The sequence below is a fragment of the Lepisma saccharinum genome, chromosome 2 (assembly GCF_977018435.1).
Source record: "Lepisma saccharinum chromosome 2, izLepSacc3.1, whole genome shotgun sequence".
In the NCBI taxonomy this organism is placed as follows: domain Eukaryota; kingdom Metazoa; phylum Arthropoda; class Insecta; order Zygentoma; family Lepismatidae; genus Lepisma; species Lepisma saccharinum.
In genome coordinates this window covers 49,712,919-49,735,358 of record NC_139230.1, presented here as the reverse complement: position 1 = coordinate 49,735,358, position 22,440 = coordinate 49,712,919, and the positions used below count along the sequence as shown (strand labels likewise).

General features: G+C 37.8%; 1 protein-coding gene across 1 annotated transcript in view; it reads right to left on the bottom strand.

Moving 5' to 3' along the window:
* LOC145984027 (DNA-directed RNA polymerase I subunit RPA1-like) overlaps positions 1 to 22,440 on the bottom strand; it is a 314,984-nt gene that overhangs the window by 172,008 nt on the left and 120,536 nt on the right. The window contains exons 22-23 of the mRNA XM_083117344.1: positions 21,101 to 21,362; positions 3,699 to 3,979 (exon numbers count right to left, since the gene is read on the bottom strand). Of these exons, the coding sequence (XP_082973470.1) occupies positions 3,699 to 3,979; positions 21,101 to 21,362 (543 nt within the window). The remainder of the gene's footprint in view (positions 1 to 3,698; positions 3,980 to 21,100; positions 21,363 to 22,440) is intronic.

The following is a 22,440-nucleotide window of genomic DNA, read 5'->3' as shown; positions in this document are numbered from 1 at the left end:
TTTGTTGTTGAACGAACATGCCGCAGTTCAATTCAAGCTGAGTTGAGAGGAGGACGTTTTGCGAATAGTGAATCGTATTTGTGCTAAATTTTGCAGTGATATTCTTTTTGTACACTGTCAGTATATTTTTATAATTTAATAATTAACATTAGGGAGTCATGGGTAAAAAAAAGTGACTTGACACTGAGAAAGATGACTGAAATTAAGACACTAATAAAGACAAAAATGTTCTCTAATCATGAGATTTCTCGACGATCTGATGTGTCTGAAGCATCGGTGAGGCAAATAAAGAAGAAAATTGAATATGGTGGACAGTGTGAGCCACAAAAGAAGGTCAGATGTGGACATAAAACAATTTTTACTCCAAGATCCTTATGCTGTTTGAAGAACATTTATCTCACGAATAGATTTGCGAGTACAAAGGAACTTAAAGATAAACTTTGAAAGAGTGGTGTTCGTGCATCTGAAAGAACAGTAAGGCTTATGCTCTCCGATATGAACCTGAAGGCACTCAGACCTGCTAAGAAGCCAAAATTAACCCCTGCTATGATTCGTAAATGTTTTCGTTGGGCAAAAGCTGGCAAAGAAAAAGATTTGAATTTTTGGAGATCTGTTTGCTTTAGTGACGAGTGCACATTTGAAATCTTGGAGAATAAATCTCAGTTTGTGAGAAGACGTCCAGGTGAAAAATACAATCCTGATTGTGTTGCGCAGACTGTCAAACATCCAATAAAAGTTATGATTTGGTCAGTCATTAGTGGCAAAGGTACAGGATGTCTGTATTTGGTTCAAGGAACAATGAGGCAAGAACAGTATAGGGAAGTGCTTAGAAGAAAGTTGCTACCTCAAGTAAGAGAATGGTTCCCAAATGAAGAACTGTTCATATTCATGCAGGATGGAGCCTCATGCCATACCGCAAAATCAACGAAACAGTTTCTACAGAGTGAAAATGTTCCTCTCTTGCCCTGGCCGGGAAACTCTCTAGATACGAACCCAATTGAAAATGTTTGGTACCTAGTGAAAAAAGAAGTGGCCAAGTAAACAATTACGACGAGAATTGGCCTAATTGAAAAAATAATTCAAGTGTGGAATCACCATCCTCATATGAAAGAGACAGTACAAGCATGCATTGATAGTATGGCAAGACGAATCCAAGCACTGATAAAGACCAAAGCCGGCTCAACCAAATATTAAAATTGACTTCCAGTCATATGTACATATTATATAGCTAATATTCAAGAAACACAGTAAGAAATTATATTCGTATCTATTAATGTATCAAGTAATTGTTGTTTTTTGTTAAGGTTCACATGTAATCACTGTAATATTTCATGTAATAAAATATAAATAAAAGAACTAGAGAATAACAAAAAAATTAGACGAGATAATAACATCCTTGAAATTTTGCATAAAATTTGGAGGTGTGTCTAATAATTTGGCCAGGGGCTGTATATATAATTCAACAACCAACCTTAGTCCAAACATGATATTCATTACATATTTACTTATTTTCAACACCTTCCCTTCCACTCATCACAGTCATGGCCCCATGGCCTGTTACAACAAACATTAACCTATTAAAGGGGTGTATGTTTCTGATGTTTTTAGACCTAATTTATATTTCAGATCTTCACATTCCAATTTTTGTACTTTCCTTCCTTGACTGAAAATAACTAACCTTTAGGAGACAAGAGCCTTGCATGCATGCCTTGCATGCATGGATAGCTTCTCCTGACGGGAACTTTTCAAGTGTGCACTTTTAAAACTTCCCACAACTCATAAAAAAAAATCGTAACAGGAGAACTAATTGTCATAGACAGATGATATCATTCCTTTTCTTTATTCACAATGACAGCTTTTACCGGAGATGAAATTTATGCATTGTATTTCCCAATAATGGAAGTTAAAGAAAGAAGAAGAAAATTGAAGTCTTCTTTAAAAAATTGTTGGTGCCCCTGTGGCCACTAAATACACCAAAGTGAATGAAAAAATGTAGTATGCAGCAGTGGTACATTTCTACAGCCATGCAAAGTTTTCTTGAAAATAGGCTGATACATTTTGGTAGGGATGGGCTGATATTAAATGTTGGCCAATAACAATATTCTACCAAACCAACATAAAATACCAAATGATACATGGGGGAACTTTAATAATTCCTTGACCTCCTTAATAAATGTCTGTTTCCAGGTGAATGCAATGCAAAAAAATGTTGTGTATTTAAACATTTACTTTTTTAAAAAGTAGGGAATCGAGATTATCCATAAAAACTATAACAAAATGGCAGAATTTTGCACAATCAGTAATTTTACTGATACACCAATATGCCTATATCAGCTGATACCAATAGCAGGATATCGATTAATCTGTCCCATCCCTACTTTTTGGGGAAAAAATAATGTGGAAGAGTGGTACTGTTGCCAGTTCACAAGAAACAATTTTTGGAATTTTGCTTCTAGTATTGGCCCTATCGATGCTGGATGAAACAACTTTGGAGGGAAATATGAAAATACCACTTTTTGATGGTAAGTACTGCTAGTCCCCCAATTTTGAAAAAAAAAAGGGAATTACACAATTTTCAAAAGTTGTAATTTTCAGAAATTTTTGAAAATTGGGCCTTTGTCCCTGGACACTGAATTGCAGCACATTGTTAAAGTGTTCTTTTGTTCTTGTTATTACATGCAAAAGTGAAATATATCAGAAAAAAGTGGTGGTTTTATAAGATCTATTCCATAATAGTCAGAGGGAAACAAAGGATTTTTTTAAAATCCACTTGTCAATAATAGTAGCAATAGATACAGTGGAACCTCAATTTTACGTTTTTCAGGGGACCAAGCTGAAAAAACTTAAAATGCGGGAAAATGTAAAACCGAGGAACATAAAATCGGGATTCCACTGTATATTTTGTTTTCTAATTCATGTGTGTCATATCTTCATGTGTATACTAATGAACAAAAAGACAGAACTGAAATATCATGTATAGTTTTCAAGAAATTGCATATTAATTGCTGCAATGTGGTGCTGGAAAGCCGGCTTCCCATCCAACCTCACATTTACAGCAAGTGAGAAGATCTATTCCTGTTCGTCCACTAAAGGTTAATAATAATGTTATGCCCATTATTATGCAAGTACTATTTCAATGATAAAAATATTTCATAAAAGAGAACAACAAATAAAACAAGTAGTCATATTTGCCTTAGTCATATTTGCCTAAGAGTTGAATAAATACATATAAAACGTGCCTGAAAGCTTTACATAGAATTTCAATGTTGATATGTTCCCTCTAAGGTGCATTAAAAACTGCATACACTGTGTTAACTATTGTTGTGCTAGTCAATTAATCTAAACTTTTAACAATAAAGAACAAAAACACTTTTTTTTCACACACACAAAGCATAAAGTTATTTGTGACAAAAATTTAAAAATATATTACCATCACTTTTAGTTAATAAAAATAAATTCCACACATGTTCTCTTTGATCATTTATGATACAGAACAATTGAAAAAATAGAATCCTGGCTTGGGCATGGACGTTTGTGATGTCTATTCATCAATTTCATCATATCATATTACTAATTCACATCTTCGCAAATTAGCCAAAAGTGGCACAAAAGGCAAAGTAAAATAAAGCAAATCAAATCAAAATTTGAAAAATGAGCAACCCATACTTCAAGCATAGATTGTTAAGAGACTAACTTACCAAAATGTTCCTTTTTCCTCTATTTCTTCATTAACCCGAACATATTCAAGAACATCAGATAGAGTCACTCTTGACAATTTCATTTTCAACCCTTCAGATTCCTTGCTATTTTCTAATACATGAGGTAGAAAAGGAATGTCAGAGCTTGGCGTTTTTATTGTCTTTGAAGCCACCATTAGTATTTCCCTCAGTCTTGGTATTCCTAATGTTACATTCATGTCACCTCTTCCAGCAAAGTGAAATGTATTGAGTGTCATTTGGGTCGATGGTTCACCTATAGACTGTAAAATACATTTAATGTACTCAATGAACCATACATCATCTGGTTAAAGGACAGTAAAATATCACCATCAATAACATGCATGCAAATAACATATGGGCACTTAATGTAGTACAAACTCTATATTCTGAGATAAAATCAATTAAATATCATTAGAGCCATGACTCTTTCATTTTTGACAAAAACACAAGATGTGAAATAACATGTTGTAATGTTCATTTTTCATGTTTCTGAAAGGTGTTGTTATGCACAATGGGGAGGGGTGAAAGGGATGCCATGAGACTGTTAATCACTAACTCCTTTTCACACCTCGCTGCCGTGAGCACTAAAATGTTCATGCGGGATGTATATAGAGAAAAGTCCTAAACTTTACTAAATCTGTATTGTTCAGAGTATTATAACATATTATTATGGGCATGGATATTTTGCTTTTGACAAAAATATGAAATGTGAAATAACACATTGTAATGTTAATTTTTAATGTTTCTGAAAGGTGTGAGGTGCATTTTTGTACCCTGTTTTGTCAAGAAATGCGAAATGAACTGCAAAATGTGAAATAGACTCTTAAACACGAAATTTGGAGTTTATTTACCGATGAGACACTTTTTGTAATTATAATTATCCTGTGAGTTATGCAATTCATGGAAAATTGATTAATTCTGCTGTAAATATTTGAGAAGTAAGAATGGACCCCTTTATACAGGAATAAACTTGATACTCTGGTAAATACATAAATGTGCTATTAGAAGGGATATGATTATTTTGTGTAACAAGTGCAGTTTTTAAGTCAAATTTAGGATTATGTTCACAATTTTAAATCCAAAATTTTATACCACTTTTGATTCATTTTTTAACTGTTATAACACCAAAATTTTATTTTATTTACGCTTTTTGGTCTCGAAATCGACTGTTTTTGTACCGAAATTTTGCTTTTTTATTTACCAAAAATATGTGCCTCTACATATTATTAATTACTGTACCTAAAGTTCTATAACATTTGCAGTTTGTTTAATCATAATATTGTCAGAGGGCTCTTTCTCTCTTTGTTATACACTACACTAATTAAGCCTTCTCATTGGGGCCCTAATTCACTTTTACTCCTCTCACCTGCCCACTTCAGTCCAATCTTCATCTTGCCTTTTATACCAGCTTCACAATGGGTCTCTATCTGCTATTCCATTCACTCACTATTTCTTATCCTTTTCTCTTAGATCTTTAGTTCCTTTCTACATATCCAAGTAGTCACTCACACACTTGAAGAATCATGCACATTCCTTGCACAACCTTACGGAATGCTACATTTTATGTTACGTCTACTCTGCCATCTTTTTCTTTGTCTACTGTGTTTTGTCTCTCAGAAGGGAAATAGTGGTGCTGCCCTCTTGCGTATTTTGTCACACTTGCAGATATGTATATATTTCACACATACTTGCCCTTAACCTGACACGGGGGTGTAAGGGGTGATCTTCCACGTAGTACACCCAACTGTCAACTTCACTTCCACATAGTACACCCTGGACTGCATTTTGCAGACAAACGAGGCTCTGGCGACTGGCTTTATGGTCAGTATAATTGTGTGTGTTGTCCTGTTTTTTGTCCTTATGTGTGCCGAGTGCCCATTTACAGCCTCAGCTTTTAACGGAAGTCAGAAAATTTTAAGATTTTACTTATGCAACGTTAGAGTTGTTATTTGTAACAGTAAGGGACTGGACCCCGTATAATGTGATGGGTGCAAATTAGCCTAAGTGCTGATGCACCCAAATTTTTAAAATCAAATTCAAAAATTAATCTGACATGGACCGTATGAGGGGGTACATTGGCCATACTGGGTCTCAGTTAATTCCCACTATGCAAATAAAATACCCAAGGAGAATCAGAATAGATTAATATGAACTAATACACAATAAAAATATATAACTAAAATTCAAAATTCCTACCCTTACCTTCTCGCTAGAGAAGGCTCAGTTGGTAACGTGGTCTGACTACCATGCTAAAGGTCCCGGGTTCGATCGCCGGCCGGTTCAAATACGGGAATTTTCTAACATTGGAAGCATCAATGGTGCCCACCCAGCATTGAATGACATGGGTACCTTGAGCAGAGGTGCCCACAGGGGGGGTATTATGGTGCAGACTGCGCCATCGAGATTTTTTTGGGGATTTTTTTTTTTTACCTTCAAATACAGTACTTGATTGGTGCAAGAACAACAAGGTTAATCTCAATCTCAAGAAATTTAAAGTAGTTTCATTCACACGTAACAAACATCCCATCCAATACTCGTATAACATTTCTGACGTAGAAATCCTAAGAGAGAATACTGTAACTGACCTTGGAGTCACATTTGACAAAGCTTTAAATTTCCAGACACACTGCGTGCATCCTCAGTGAAGCACACAGGAACCTAGGATTTGTGATGAGAATGGGTAGCCACTTTAAGAAAAAGAAACCTTTTTGCTATTTTACTATACATTTGTCAGATCAAAACTTGAATATGCCTCAGTCACTTGAGACCCTTATATAAAAAGGAAATCAAGAAAATAGAGAAACTCCAAAATAAATTCTTAAGGTATTTAGTACATAAATTAGATGGCATTTATCCAAAATTCACTTCGGGTGACATCTTACGCAAAATACTGAGTGTCCCGTCCCTTGAAAAAAGAAGGCAGATGCACCAGTTAACCTTCCTTTCCAAACTTGTCAATGGAAAAATAGACTCCTCCGCACTTCTCGCGAAAATAAACTTTTATGTTCCATACTCAAAATTAAGACCCAGAAATGACCTCTTCCAAATTTCATGAGGTAGAACCAGGATGGCCAAAACGGATCCCATGAGGAGGATGTGCGTCTTGTACAATATAGTCTCTAATAATACCCCTGACATTGATCTATTTAGACCTAAAAGCAAACATATTATGTGAATCCTGTATAATAGCATTGTAACCAAATATGTTGTATACTTTATGATATACCACCTTTGTATTATTTATTGTTGTTATGTAACGATTATTCTGTTCCTTCTTATAGTTTCTTCTCTCATTGTTTTCGTTTTCTATTTCCAATTCTTAATTACTTTTGATTTGTCAACCTGTACATGAGCTTAACTCAGAATTTAACTTCAAAGCACTGTAACTGGGCATTTGCCTTTAGTGTTTAATAAATAAATAAACAAACAAATAAAATAAATAAATAAATAAAACTAACACAAACACACACACACACACACAAACACACATACAGAAATAAGACCAATTTATCTCCCATAGTTGTCCCCAATAATTATAATTTACATCTAGGCTATGCCAACTGTTGCTCGCACTCTGTGGTAAATAAATACTTTTGTACACTGGAAATCTAAAGAAACGCCTCCCCTTACGGTTATGCAACCCAGAATTATATATCATCTAGTTTCGCCAGGAATAGCAGCTCGCGAGAAGAGTAGTGTTTCCAACTCTTCAATCTAGCCACAGATTTACCCGACCGGGTGAAGATCTTGCTTTCCTCTTGATTTGATTTCAACGGACAACAAGTTTATTTTGAGAATGTCTCTGGTAATAATAACAAGTGTTATTAACATTTATGCTTGAGTTTTTATTATTCTTTTACCACTTCCGAACGAATATGTGAAGAAAGGAGGTATCACGGATTTCTTATCGCTCGGATACTTGACACCTCCCATGAGAGAGTCCTGCAGACGAAAAGATAGCATTATGACTAATTCTATTATCTATTTCAGAAAAAAAAGCCCCTAAAGTCGCCTTGTAATCAAGCGGTCCTAGATACAATTCCCACTGGTGGCCCACCACTTTAGATCATATGTTCAGTTTCCATTAATGTATCTGTGCATAAATTGAAACAAAAAAATTTCTTAAAAATTTATGTGTGCTCGGAACAACCCTTGAAAGGCAAAAGTAAAATGACGTGGAAGTTGCGATTGGTTTTTACATCACTCGCGCTAATGCGGACCCCCGAACTCCATTGTTGCAGTTCTTATTTTCGAGATTATTTTCTCGTTGGTCCTGCCACCATAGGTAAGTCCAAAGAGAGGATTCTGACCCCCATAACCAACCCCTCCCCGTTCAGTGTGCTTATGCCTCTCACGCTTGTCTTTTCCCACTATATCCTATTTGCACCCATTACACATCATTTTTTTTTTTCATTTTGCAATAACGCTTTCGGCATTTTTTTCTTCATAGTAATTAGTTCTGTTTTTAAATGTTTGCCGACATCTGTTTTGGAAAACGTTCCACGAAGTTTGTTTTAAGTGTAAATGCATCTGGACATACAGTTTAGAGTGGGATTCAAACAACAAATATGAACTTCCGTCGCGAATCGAACCAGCGCTCCTTTGATTATGTTTTCTTTCCATGTTTATTAAAATTTGCTTCCTTCAGCCTACCTCCGATTGTCGTATATTTCAATTTGTATTAGTTCTTTAACCGTGTTTTTTTTCATTTGCATTGTTCGAGCCGTGATAACTTTCTCTCTCAATCTTGTTATTAGAATATTTTTATACTTTTTTTTCCTATTCTCGATTTTCCCTTCACACTCATTACAGATTTCGGTATCGCGCTTTTCCATATTTTCTGTAATTTAATTCTCTTGTGTATAATTCCTTTGACTATTTTTAATTTGCACTTAGTCCGAATCAAGAAAATATGTTAGGATATGTTTACCGTGTAAATCCTATTATATGGTGGTGTAAAATTGATGCCAGCTTTTTCTTGCGATAAGGGTTTTGAAAGTGCAAGGGTCTAATTTATTAACCTTGGTGGGAAGGGGGTGGGGGGTGGAGGGGTGTCCGAAACCTTCAAGACGGAATATGCTTGAAACGAAAAGTAGGTGGGGTGCTGAGATGGCTACCTGCGAGCGAGGGGGAGGTGGCGAGCAACACTGCCACAGCGAGTCGCTTTAAATGATTTCATCGTCTGTGCTGGGTGAAACCGGTTTTTGGTGCTCCTATACTTTTCCGATACATTTCTGTCAGCCTTTTTAGCGAAGCGAGGTCATATGTTCCAGATTCGAACTCTGGTCAGGCATGAATGTATCACTGAGTTTGTCCCGTCACAATTTTATAAATTGATAATTCATCCGTATTATCGCGATTAACTCAAGAGGCAGAAGAGTGATGAAAAATAACCGAAATAGAAATTGATGCATTTGTGCCTGGTGCTAGTGTAACGACTAAGTTAACTCTTTATAAATGATGAAATAGGTAGCCCCTTGCGCTCAAATACACTTATACCTTGACAAAAAAAATCCAACTTATCGCTGATCTCTTACTACATTTGGAATACAGCCAAGAGCAATGTAAAGCAATGCAATTGCATTGTGAATGTTTCACATCCTACAGTCTTTCTTTTTCTCGTAGTGGGGGCGGGGGTTCATTCATTACAAATATCTAGGAAAGGATTTAGCAGCAATCCGTGATAAACTTACATATCATAACATGCTGCGTAGCCAGGGTTCTTGGGTCCTAGACTCTGATAATTATGAGTTTTTCTTTTTCGTTGTTTATCAATCTACATCTATTTCCCTGAAGCATCATTCATTCTCTGTCGCCATATGTAAAAGTTGACATAAAATGAGTAAAATTCGAAAAGAAAACACAAGGAACTACTTTTCTCATAGCTCGGCAAACATGCACATTTCCGTATTTTATGCTTTCAGCGCTATCATTATTCTTGGCAGGCAATGGAATTGAAGCAACTCTCACAACTAACGTAAACTACATGTCACTCAGGCATGACAATTCTCGTGGGAAAAGTGGATTTTTTTTTGTATTAGCACATGCTAGCGCAATAACTATCTTCTGGCCTCCTAGATTTAAATCCGTACTTTTTATTCCAGTTGAGTGATTGACTCACAATTTCGCCATTGAGGGTATGGGTTGTATTTGGGTTATAGGTATTGTGTTTTTGGTGTGCTAGGAAAAATCAATCACAAAGGTTCGCACTGAACAGAAAATTGTGTGCTTTCCCTCTCTCTCCTCCAACTCCATCCCTATCTCTCACCCCATGTCCCCACTATTTAGGTAAACTGTTGTAAGAAACATATTTTCCGAAGAATATCCACATTGAAAATAATATTCCCCAATTGTTTTGATAGGGCTTCGAATGAATTATCTCCGTAAGAGGACTAGGGCCTCCCCGATGGAGCAGTCGTAGAGTCGCCACCTTTTAATCAAGGGGTCCTGGGTTCGATACCCGGTGGAGGCACATAGTGGTTTGGAACCCACTATAAACTGTAGGTCCAGTCCCAATTAGCCTTTTTGTGCACTAAGTGGACTCAATAAACAACAATTTAATCATCTTATTAATGTTTATAAATCTGCATGCACCTGCTTAATTTAATAGATTATACATTTATATTCATTGCAGGCAGAAATGTGCGAGAAAACAATGCATTTTTTTCAGGGAATGCATGAGTCAATAATAATGTATATTTTACGGTATATACTCTTTTATATTGCATTGATTCAATAGTATCCTTATTTCTTAAAGCAAGCATGAGTCTCTTTGCACACACCATGCAGGCCCTGCTTGACGTAAATCATAGATGAAGTAACTTCACGGTTGCCTTTTGCCGCCACGCTTTGGCTTTAATTCGAGCCCTGGTTGGTGCTTCATTCGAGATCCTGCAGCAGTTTTACTCGTATCTATGCTTTGAGAATGTCACTTGCAATGGAACCAATAAAATGAAACTTTCTGAACCGGAATGGGCGTGAAACTTTACATGCACCAATGATAAGGTCAATCAAAAAGTAGAGCGTAAAATTGAATTCTGCCTCTGAGTGAGTCCATGATATTGTTTATGTTTGAAGGTAACATATTGAATATAACTATCAGCATAACCTAACGCATATAATGAGATGATTTATTAGTGTTACCAGGCTAAAGGTGTGGAGTGCGGCCTGTTGCCTCTTTCATTACGGAATTCCACATGTGAAAATTGATCAGTTCTTGTTGTGAGTAACCATTATAGGCTTAGACCAAATTCTGGCGTTTATATTTCAATTCACTTCCTCAACAAATCCTTTCTCAATTGACTAGATTTTAAGCAGAGCGTCATTCAGTTGTCTGTGAGTGTTCTTTTTGCAGAAGCAAAAGCAGCTCGCTCGCACCCACAGTCCCCCGCCCACTCGACGAGACGCGTTGTCTGTGCAGTGCAGAACAGTGACAGTGTTGCCTCTCTATTCGATCTTTGTATTCTCTTTTGCCTGCCACTACACACACATTTCAGATAATTCTTCCTATACAACAAAAGCAATCAGGCAACTGTTAAATGGCTCTTTTCTAGATTTTGTATTAACACTTTCCACGGTCAAGATATGTTAACTTGGTTCTGTTTCTTATTCCAACAATTTGGCCTCGTGCAGTAGGGGTCTATGTTGCAAGCTAAAAAAACCAAAACGTAGGCCGGTATTTTAACATTTTAATTTTCATGCGTTTCATGATTGTATGAAAGAATATGGTGGAAAAATACACTACTTGAGACAATATCACTAATAATAATTAGCCGCTGCTGTGCCCGAGCGTGGTAAGCCGTCGGCTTTTGATCTCGCTGCCGAAATTTCCGGGTTCGAGTCACGGCCTGGGTATGATTGTTTATGAGTGTTCCTTCATGAATTTTATCATACACTAATCCTCATCGTTGCGATTAGCCAAAAGTAAAGTAAAAAAAACAAAGATAATAATAATAGTAATAATAATAATATGAATCTAGCCCCCAATGGTTCCTTATGGCTGTCCTTTTATCAATTTCATCGAGTCATCATTCATCCTCATTGTTGCAATTAGCCAATAAAAGGTAGAGAAGCTGCAAAAAATAAGATGTAAAATAATAACAGAATTTTCTCCGCAGAAGGAAAATTAATACTCCAGAAAAGATGCAATACAGGAAAAGTGTCCTGTAATGTGAGTCTGTAAACCAAATGAACTCACGAATGAAGAAGTTTACGTGAAGGTTTCGTCTTCTACGAAGCAACACAGGTTTAGATGGCGCAGTGGTAGCGTCATCGCCTTGTAATCAAGGGGTCCCGGTGGAGGCACAAAGGGGTTCGGATCCCACTTTAAACTGTAGGTCCAGTCCCGATTAGTCATACTGTGCATTGTGGACTTAAAACACCAAATCAACAACCAACCAACCAATACAGGGTTGGAAACACTACCGTTATAGGTTTGGAAACACTGCTCCTCTCAGGAACTACTCTACCAGGCGAAACTAGATGATATAAAATTCCGGGTTGCATAACCGTAAGGGAAGGCGTTTCTTTTGAATTCCTGTGTACCTTACATTCAGTGGAATGCCCAGGTTTTTCGAAAGGGAGTAGTTATTTATACTTTTTCTTGGTAGTCAGCCCTCATTTTGTCATATTTTCCTACCTTTGACATTCTTTTCTTTTTTAGGAATACTGGGCGAAAGGGGGGCAGGGTTATAATCCCAATCAACCCCCTCTTGGGCAATTCATGGCTTACATTAAAGTGATTGGGCTTCATAAAGCTTTAGATTTCCCCTTAAGGTGCAATGGAACACTGGACCTGTTGTTCCTCTTGTTCACAAAGGTCATGTCTTGGTGAACAACTCATCGCATCGTCCCACACCCAGCCCAGTACACACCCCAGGGCATGCCTAAATTGAAGTTCCTGGAAAGCTCACCAGACCCTCCCTCGGCAGGAGACCAGATGGGAGCAACTTCCTCTTCTTATCATTGACATACCGTTGACAGGATGCACTCCCTGTGTATACAAGAATACTTCCTCGCACTGGCGGCTCATGGTTTGGAACATTGGTAATTGAAAGTGGTGAAGACTGATATTTTCATCGCAAAAATTACCAAACATCATGGTCGGTCATTCACCCGGGATAGGGGATGCACAATATTTCTCATTGCCTATTCAATGTAAAAGCTCACTGCAGTACCATAGGCCTACAAAATACTACAAAAGACAATTATGCTGTACCATACGATGAGAATTGAAATCTGATTAATTTGTATTCTTCTTGTAATTAAATATAACCAATTGACATTACATCGCTACAGTACAACATGTTATTGTATCTTATTTTTTTGTTGATATTGCTTTTGTGAATTGTCAGTTTATATAGTGTAAATAACTTTAATTAATACTCCTAATAACCCTAAAAATGACACCCCTGGATGAAAATACTTCGAAGACTGCACTCCTTAAATTGAGCTGCTACAACCTTTTCAAACATTCCCATTGGCTGGTAGCTTTTTGGGGTAGTAAATAATCTGTGGTGGTTAGGTTAGGCTAGTCGGGTTTGGTTCTCTTAGAAGAAGAAGATGAAGAAAATGGTTGTAGCAGCAATCCCAACCAAACCAAAAGGCAACAATTTTCATTTCTTCCCCTTTCCCTCCATGTTTAAAACTAAATGTAAGAGCTCAATTGTCGCGTTTATAGGCAAGTGCAGAATTGTTGCGAGAAAGAGAAACAAGAATATGAGACTTTTGCATGGAGCTTAGTCGATACTTCGAAATCTCAAGATGTTAAGTCAAGCTTCTGCATTGGTTTTGAAAATATAAAGCAGATTTCATAGTTCTGCATTGGTTTTGAAAATATAAAGCAGATTTCATAGCGCTCAATATGTATTTTTCCTTTTAAAAACAACAACATTGCATTTGCACCATGCCCGTAGCAAGAATATTATTTCGGGGGTTCATCATTTGTCAGCAGCGCCATGTGGAGGCGAAAAATTGGGAGGTGGGGATAGAAGATCTGAAGATTAAATTCTCAGTATATTACAACTATTTTATACAAGATGTTTAATCTTTCTAAAGAATAAAATAAATTACCACTATACACTATCTAAATTAGATATTTGTAGGATTTCGAGGGTTTCAGGCCCCACACCAACAGCACTCCCTATGGCTACATGCCTGTGCTTGAAATAGCAGACATTCGGGAGAAGTGTAATTTTCCTTACGTCAGAGGAACTCTGTTGCACTTGTAAACATGGGAGCTGAAAAAACAGCCTCGGGGAAAGTGGACCTTTCTGCCGAGATCTGCTGATAAGTACAGATTCCCTACAATGAGCTGTCACCTGACCACAGCCTGCTGGATCCCGTCGTTTGTCACCAAAATCCAGCAGGGGGTGCGGTATTAGGTAAAAAATGGCAAAGTAAAAATTGCACAAGTAAGAATGGCGAATGTGAAAATTGACCAAGTAAGAACGGCGAATGTGAAAATTGCAAATAAAAAAATGGTGACATAAATAATTTATATGTAAACTTAAAACACCAAATCAGCCATCAAATCAACCAACCGTGCGGGAGTGGTTACCTCAGCATGCTACAACACCAGGAGTTCCGGGTTCGAACCTCGACCTGGACATGGTTGTTCTTTGTGTTTGTTCCTTCATTAATTTTGTCGTATCATCTTCGCGATTAACCAAATGTGTCAAAAAAGTGACGCTACGTAACAAAAATCAAATCATAGATTGATTGATTGTTTTTGTTTACTTTACTTTGCTTTATGCAATTTTTGGCTAATCACGAAGACGATACAATAAAATTGATGAAGGGACACAAAGGGACATGAAGGGACATGGCCAAGCTGAGATTCGAACCCGGCATCTCAAATCAAATATTTTTTTATTTTCAAAAGGGGATGGGAGTTACGTGTACAATTTTTTAGTAGTCATTCCTAATTTGGAATTTTTCCCATCTTTGACGTTCTTTTTTTAGGAATACTGGGCCCTAAAGGAAGGGGGGGGGGGATGATATGACCCACACCAACCCCTGTTGGTCATGCCATGCATTGCTATCCCAAGTGTCGACAACACCGCACGTCACAGCAGATAGCACAGAAAATATCACGGTGGGCCACATCAATATTAACCAACTGAAGAACAAAGTAGATCTAATCGCAGCCGCATGCAGCTTCAAACATAACTCATTTCACTTGCATTGCAATCACAGAGACTTTGCTAGATGATTCCATTCCAGATCGGCACGTTGAAATTGATGGGTTCAAAATGTATAGGCTCGATCGAGACTCTCCCAAGCAAGGGGGCGGCATTATTGTTTACGTAAAAAGCAACATAATATCGGAACTTATTTATTCTGTGTCGGATGTGCACATTGGAGCATTGTGGGTATCTTTGAAACTCAAACAAAACGACAAACCCTTAATTCTTGGATGTGCGTATAGACATCCCAAGATGCCAGTTATTTTTAATGAAAAATAAGAAACTATTTTGCAGTATTTTCTGGCTTGCCACACTTCGGTTCTTGTCAGAGATACAAATCATGATGTCATGAAACCTACTGGAGTGGATAATGCATTTTTCGATGCGATGCAATCAGCGGGGTACAAGCAGCTCGTTCTTCTGCCGACACGCGTGACCAACACAAGTGAAAGTCTTATAGACCACATTTTTACAAACAAGGAAGACATACATGCACTGAGGCTTCGCAGAATCGCAGGGTGCTGTTTTCTGGGAAACTCCATCCCTCTGGGGAGGTGGGAGTCTGGTGACATCAGTTTTTGACCTCGACATCAGTGAAATTCAGCAGCATCATCTCTTGTTCTGCTAGGCAGAAGAAGTGGAAGCAAAAGGTGCGAGTGGTGCTCCCAGCGCCTCTCAACGTATTATTTCCCAACTTCTTGCAAGGAGCCATTTCTCAGTGGGAGGTCGGTACAGCGGGTTTCGTGCCTTCGATGAAGATCTGCTTATATATATCTTTATCTGTGGTAAAACGTAAAGGAAGGGTAATTTCTTTTTTCTTCACACAGCTGATAAAAGTTCCCTCTTCGACAGTTGTGTTATCTTTGAAATACGGAGGATTTTCTCTTCAACCACCTGTTGCTCGAACTTCCAGCCAATCGCTGTTTCTACGCTGTAGCTGGCGCCAGTGTTTTGTCTAGCATCTGCAAAGCTGTCGCTTGCTGATAACAGCAATGACTCATCCAGTGAAGGCAAAAGTCTTTGTTTTGAATCCCGCAAAGCTGTTTTGATTTGAAGATAATGAAATTCGATCTCCAGAAAGAAAACAAGAGTTAAACAACTTCATGTTCTGCGCCTTCTGATAAACAAAACTGTAAATTTATTTTTCTTCAGAACCATTCATGTGGGGAGGGGGGGGGGGCCTCAATGTGTAAGCTGAGACCAATTTAAAAAAAGTGCTCAATGTATAAGCTGAGACTGATTAAATTGTTGATTAACGCGAGAGTAAATAACAATATCTGAAAATGTGCAGGTTTCATAAAGCTTGTTTTGAGTTCGTTTTATGCTTTTGAGCTAATCGGGACCAAATATGCAGTTTCACTTTAGTGAAATCCAATTCCAAACCCAAATGATTATCGAGTGTGATGCTGTTCAATGTGTCCTAGAATACGCATTGGGGTTGAGTTGTTTTTTTAAGTCCACTTTATGCACAGTAAGGCTAATTGGGACTGGACCTACAGTTTAAAGTGGAATCCGAACCACTATGTGCCTCCACTATGTATCAAACCCGGGACCCCTTGATTGCAAGGCGATGGGGAGGGGAGGACCAATACACATTGGGTGAAAAGAGATCGCAAGTCGTGTGTTTCCTTTTTCAGGCTGGATTACAATGCAAGTCGAGGAAGAGATTGGACTGCTCCCTGGAATAGGGGAGGGGGTGAATTAGAAGTTGGTTGAAGCAAAGAAAACGTGACTTTTTTACGATGTATTTTACACAGCCGAACCAGAACAAAATTTACAGCACCACTTTATTTTTTGGTCTGGTGCCTAGAAAGGTTGTGTTGTCTCTCCTGAGAGATCTTATCTTACCAGTTACAGGAAAACCTCGTTAATACGATAGTGTTTAATACGAAGTACCCTTTAATCCAAAGTTCTTCCCATTCCCCAGCCGATAAGATAGGATTTATAATGTATTTCAGTACGGATAAATCGAAATACGGATAATTTTTAATACGAAGTTGTTTACAAGACCCTTCCACAAAACTGTTTTCGCTTAATTCGAAGTAGACACCTGCGTAAGTCGACAAGAGAAGATCGTATGTGGAGAGAGCTTGGACATTATTTTAACTTGACCTTGACATGTTTTCTTGTTCTGCTGACAACTCGAGGGAAGCAGCCCGAAATGCCCGCTGTACATTGGCATTCTTTGTCATTGTGCATGGGAGGTCAAGCTCTTTCCCCATTGAATGCGCCACCTTGGAAATATTCACCAGTGCTAGATGAGAAATGCGAGATAAGCTCGCACGAATGTTCCAAAATACAAGATGCATGGCGCCTGGAAGTCTCACCCATATGTCTAGCTCTGAGCTCGAGATACAGCAATTTCCCGTGAGCGAGCAACGTTTGGCCTGGTAGCTGACAACTTCCGGTAACCACTTTAATTAAAAGCGTGTTCTTTGTGCCCTGTAGAACTTCATAAAAAAAAAGGGAAACTGTTACAGATAATCAAAGCCGCATAGGCCAACTAAAGATCGTCAACCCGCTTAATGCGTTGTCATCTAGGTTTCCCGCAAAAGTTGACGTCGATCTTACGTATGTTGCAACTCCAGTTTCCCGCTTCATACGTTTCCCAACTGTGCCGGTCATAAAATTTGCCAGAACAGTGTTTTGTTGTCTGAGTGACTTCTCCCCTTTATCTATCAGCACGGGGGTAGAGGGGGTAGGGGGGGGGGGGGAGTCCGTTGGTATTTTCTTGCTCGTGTGCGCACACGGGCTCCTTTCCTTTGGCGTCTAAAAAAATCGAACAGTTCTGAATATCTTCTTGAAAACGAACAAAAACCGCATGATAAGTAAAAGAAAAGTGACCCCCTTCCTTCTCCTACAACAGCTCATTATCAGCCACTGGTGTGCATGGTAATGTGATAATTGCACAATTCAGGTCCCTTTTTCTTGTTTGAATGCAGCTGTTTGGATAGGAAATATTGCCCGTATTATTGTCTGTTGCATGGTAAAAGGTAATGCAAGGATTTTTTTTTTCACACTGCTGATAAAAGTTCGGTCTTCCACAACTGCCTTATCTTTAAAATGCCTTATCTTTAAAATGCCGATGATTTCCAACTTCCAGCCGGTCTCATTGTGTTTACGCTGCAGCTGGCGCCAGTGTTTAGTCTCGCGTCTGGAAAGCTCTCGCTTGCCGATAACTGCAATGACTCATCCAGTGCGAAGGAATAAGCTTCATTGTTTTGAACCTCGCAAAGCCATATAACCCCCCTTTGCTTCAGAACCATTAGCGTGCTGCTGTTAAAAAAAAAAAAAAAAAAAAAAACACGCAATGCTCAATGTAGGAATACGAGAGGAAAAGTTTTGGCGGAGTGAGTGTTTGACCTCCAGAATACTCCTGAAACCTACAATAAATTGTTGATTAATCTGAAAATACGCAAGTTTCGTAAAGCTTGTTTTTAGTTTATTTTATGCTGATGAGCTAAGCGGGACTAAATATACAGTTTAAAGTGGGATCCAAACCAGAGTGATTATCGAGTGCGGCACTGTTTAATGTGTCCTAGGATACACATTCTGTGCAAACAGATCGCAAGTTGTGTGTTTACTTTTTCAGAGTGGATTACAATGCAAGTTGAGGAAGAGTTTGAACTGATCCCTGCAAAGGGGGGGGGGGAGGGGGCAATATGAAGTTAACTGAAGCAAATAATACGTGACTTTTTTTACGATGTGTTCTAGACAGCCGAACCAGAACGAAATTTACAGCCCCGATTTTTTTGTTTTGTGCCAAGGAAAGGTTGTGTTCTCTCCCAAAAGAATCTTCTCTTACCAGTTAATCCAGTAACGGACAATGTTCTAGTGAACGCACATAAAATCCAATATTCATTCTGTCCGATTATCTCCCGTCTCTTGCTCGCGCCAGTGTGACTACTGTCAAGATTCTTCCCATTTTCACTTCTTGCAATAAACGAGATTGTTTTCCTTTCCGTAGGTCTCCGTGCAAACGGGTTTCTTATGAACTAAAATTGTAAGAATTTCGTGGAAGAGCAACGACTTTGCACAATTAAAAGAAAATACCGTTTTTTATAAGACTTTTTGCCACGACATACATCTCGTGCATAACCGGCAGGATAAATGGTGTTAACAGTCTCCTTGGAATCTTTGTGTCCGCGTTAAGCTCAGTGTTCTCATTTTGTGTAACATTTTTTACACTTTCTTTAAAACATACAATATTATTATATAGTACATATAAAGCTTATTTTCTGAGCTACCACCAAGTATAAAACATCCTTTGTGGGGGTAATTTATACTCTACTTTATTTACACCTGAAAACAGGCGCCATCTTGAAAAGTTTGGATAACTCGAAGTCGTTTAATACGAAGTTGACATTTTTTGGTCCCTTGAACTTCGTATTAATGAGGTTTTCCTGTAATCTTGTAATAGACAATGCTCTAGTAGACCCGTATTAAATCCAACATTCATTCTGCCCAATTATCTCCACACTTTTGCTGGCGCCAGTGTGACAGGTGTCAAGATTATTCGAGTTTCGCTTGCAATAAGAAAGAGATTCTTTTCCTTTCCATAGGTCTCAGTTCAAACGGGTTTCCCATGAACTAGAATTGTAAGAATTTTGTGGAAGAGCAACGTCTGTGCACAATTAAAAGAAAATAACATTATTTTAAATCCTTTTTGTGAAAACGTTTTCATGTTCTATTTTACTGTGCATGCGGCCTGTGCCTAACAGGTTGTATAACTACCAGGATAAATGGTTACCGTCTCCTATGAATCTTTGTGTCCGTTTGAGCTGAAAATTGGTGCAAATTTCAATAATGACCCCTTCGAAATAACGACCCTTTTCCCAGGAACCGTGAAAGGTCGTTGTGTCGAGAGTTCACTGTACATATATATTCTCAAGAGATTTAACATTAGTACACAAGCAGTTCTTTGAAATACAAAATGAATTCCTGTTCTTGATGTTATAAATTTAATGCTGGCAGATTCAACTTCAGAAACATGAGTTTTGGAAGCACTTCTGGAAGTAACCTACTTCTTCTCTTATCGCAAATCTGTGCACCAACACTGAACACTCATTCACTGAATACTGATGCAGCAGGTATGCCCAAGTATTTTCTCTCCACTTGCTTCAGATTTGGATACTCATTTTTTGAATTTCCAGTACAACAGCGAATCCTGGTCACGTGGAATAGTTGGTTCAGCAATGTACTGTTTCATTTCTGATTTTGAGGTAGGTTGATCCTCTGAATGAGAGTTTGCAATTATTTTATTACAAAAACTCTACAATGATGATGAATCATAAGCTAATTTTTAATAAATCTTACAAAATTAAAATATAAAACTTATTAGAAGGTAAAACTCTAGTATTATCTGTACCGGTTTAAATATCGGATTTTTGCCAATGCTGATATCGATGCCGATATGTCAATTTCTGCCGATTTTCATACATCTGTAATGAGCTTTGGCACATCCCTAGGTGAATGCCTAGGCAAGGGTTTATCCAGAATTCTCCATTGTGTAATTTTTAAGCCAAAATTACCCTTTATTAAAAAAAAAAAAAAAAAATAGGGGGATGTTGGGGGTGTGTGGATAATCACTGAGCATAGTGGTTGATTGATTGAATTAGGTAATTTTAAGGTTGCTTTTCTGCCACTTTGGGCTAATCGTGACAATGAAGATGAGCGATGATATGATGAAATTGAAGAAGGAAGACTCACAAACACTCATACCTAGACCAGGATTCTAACCCAGGACTCCTGATGTTGTTGCACCCTGTGCTAACCACTCTGCAGAAGGATAGTTGTGAGTGCAACATGATTCTATTCAAACTAACACTTCTATGCTCTTTCCACACTGACGAGTACAAGTTTCGCAAAATATCTAGGTGGTCACTAGAAGTCATGGAGATATTAATGAAATAAGAACATAAGAATGTTTTGCAACTCATTTATGGACAAGGAATTTCTGAAGTAATTGGTGTTTGTTTGGTTAGTAGCCCTAAACCTGTATTGCTTATTGCATATCCTCATTTTCAGCCATATTATTGGTTTAAAAAAAGTGTATGTGGTTTTCAAGTAAACACAGCATAATGTGGGAAAATGTAAAATTCTGGACCATAAAGTTAGGATTACACTGTATCAACATTGATTATGTATCCCATGTACATGACTTTATATTTCAAACTGAGTCTAATTTCAACTCACCTGAGCAGCCAATAGTCCTACAGGTTCACCTGCTGGACTCAAAGACTCTATTGACTTTAAAGACATCAGATCTTCAAACTGTGTTTTGGTTATTTGAGTCACTTGCTGATCACCATCATCTGAGCAAACTGTTCCACTATTTTCACCCTTTAAATAATTATCCATGATTGCTTCAAGTCGTTCATTTAGTACCCCAAAGTCACATGCAGGTCGAAATGTTGCTATAACAGGATCTGGACATTTTGTAGACATCTTCCTAAACCTACAATTGAGATCAATCTTGAATGTAGTATCCAAATTTTTCAGATTACATACATTTAACATTAACATGAAAAATCAAACACTACTCTTCACAGCAAAGTAAGATGTACCTGCCCCATTCCCCTTGTGATATAGTCAAAGTACACATTAAAGATGTAGCATCTCCCTCACCCACCCACATAAAGTAATGTAAATTTTAATTATAACTCCATTAAGCCTTGTTTCCATGATTATGAAAAACTAAATATGCTGACCAAGGCAGTAATTTATTTTATTATAAAACATAAACTAACGTAACGTTTCAACCTTCTAGCAAGGTCTTCTTCAGACTCTGTATCAAGTACAAAAGTAACCAGATACAACGAGAAGGGTAATATATATACACAAACATTACTCCCTCCAGACTATTTAGAAAGTTGTTAGGAACTTTCTAGCAGATGACTTTCACTTTCCAACTTTACTTTCACCTAAAAGGCTAAACACAATTACTTCCATATAGAATGTGGTTGGACTTTTTAATCTCACGCTCTTTTCCCTTCATTTTTCTTCCTTTTCCTCTCCTCTTTTTCTCTTGTCCTTTCCACTCTTTCCAACATCTTCTTCCATTCTTTGTTTAACTTCAGTCCCCCATTCCAGTTCATTGTGTCTTCTTCGCCTTTCTTCTCTATTTCCTTGGCTTCCTTCCATTTTCTCACTAGCATTCTCTTCTCCCTTCCTATCTGCTTAGCCTCATCCCACTCTATGTCATGTCCTGTTTCTCTCGTGTGTTTAAATATTGCATTTCTCTCTCTCTTAAGTCGTACATCATCCCTATGTTGTTTCAACCTATCTTTCAGCCTTTTTTTCCGTTTCTCCTATGTACACACTCTGACATTCTTTACATTTTACTTCGTAGATAATCCCTTCTTCTTCCTCTTCTCTGTTTTCCTTTTTCTTGTTAGCATTCCTCGCTATTCCTAAGATGCTTCTCCCTCCCTTCCTGTAAGTTTTAATTCCTGCTTTTCTAAGCACTTTGCATATCTTTTCTGTGGTCTTCCCCATACTCCTTATTCCAAACCTTCTCTCCTCTTTTTCTTTCT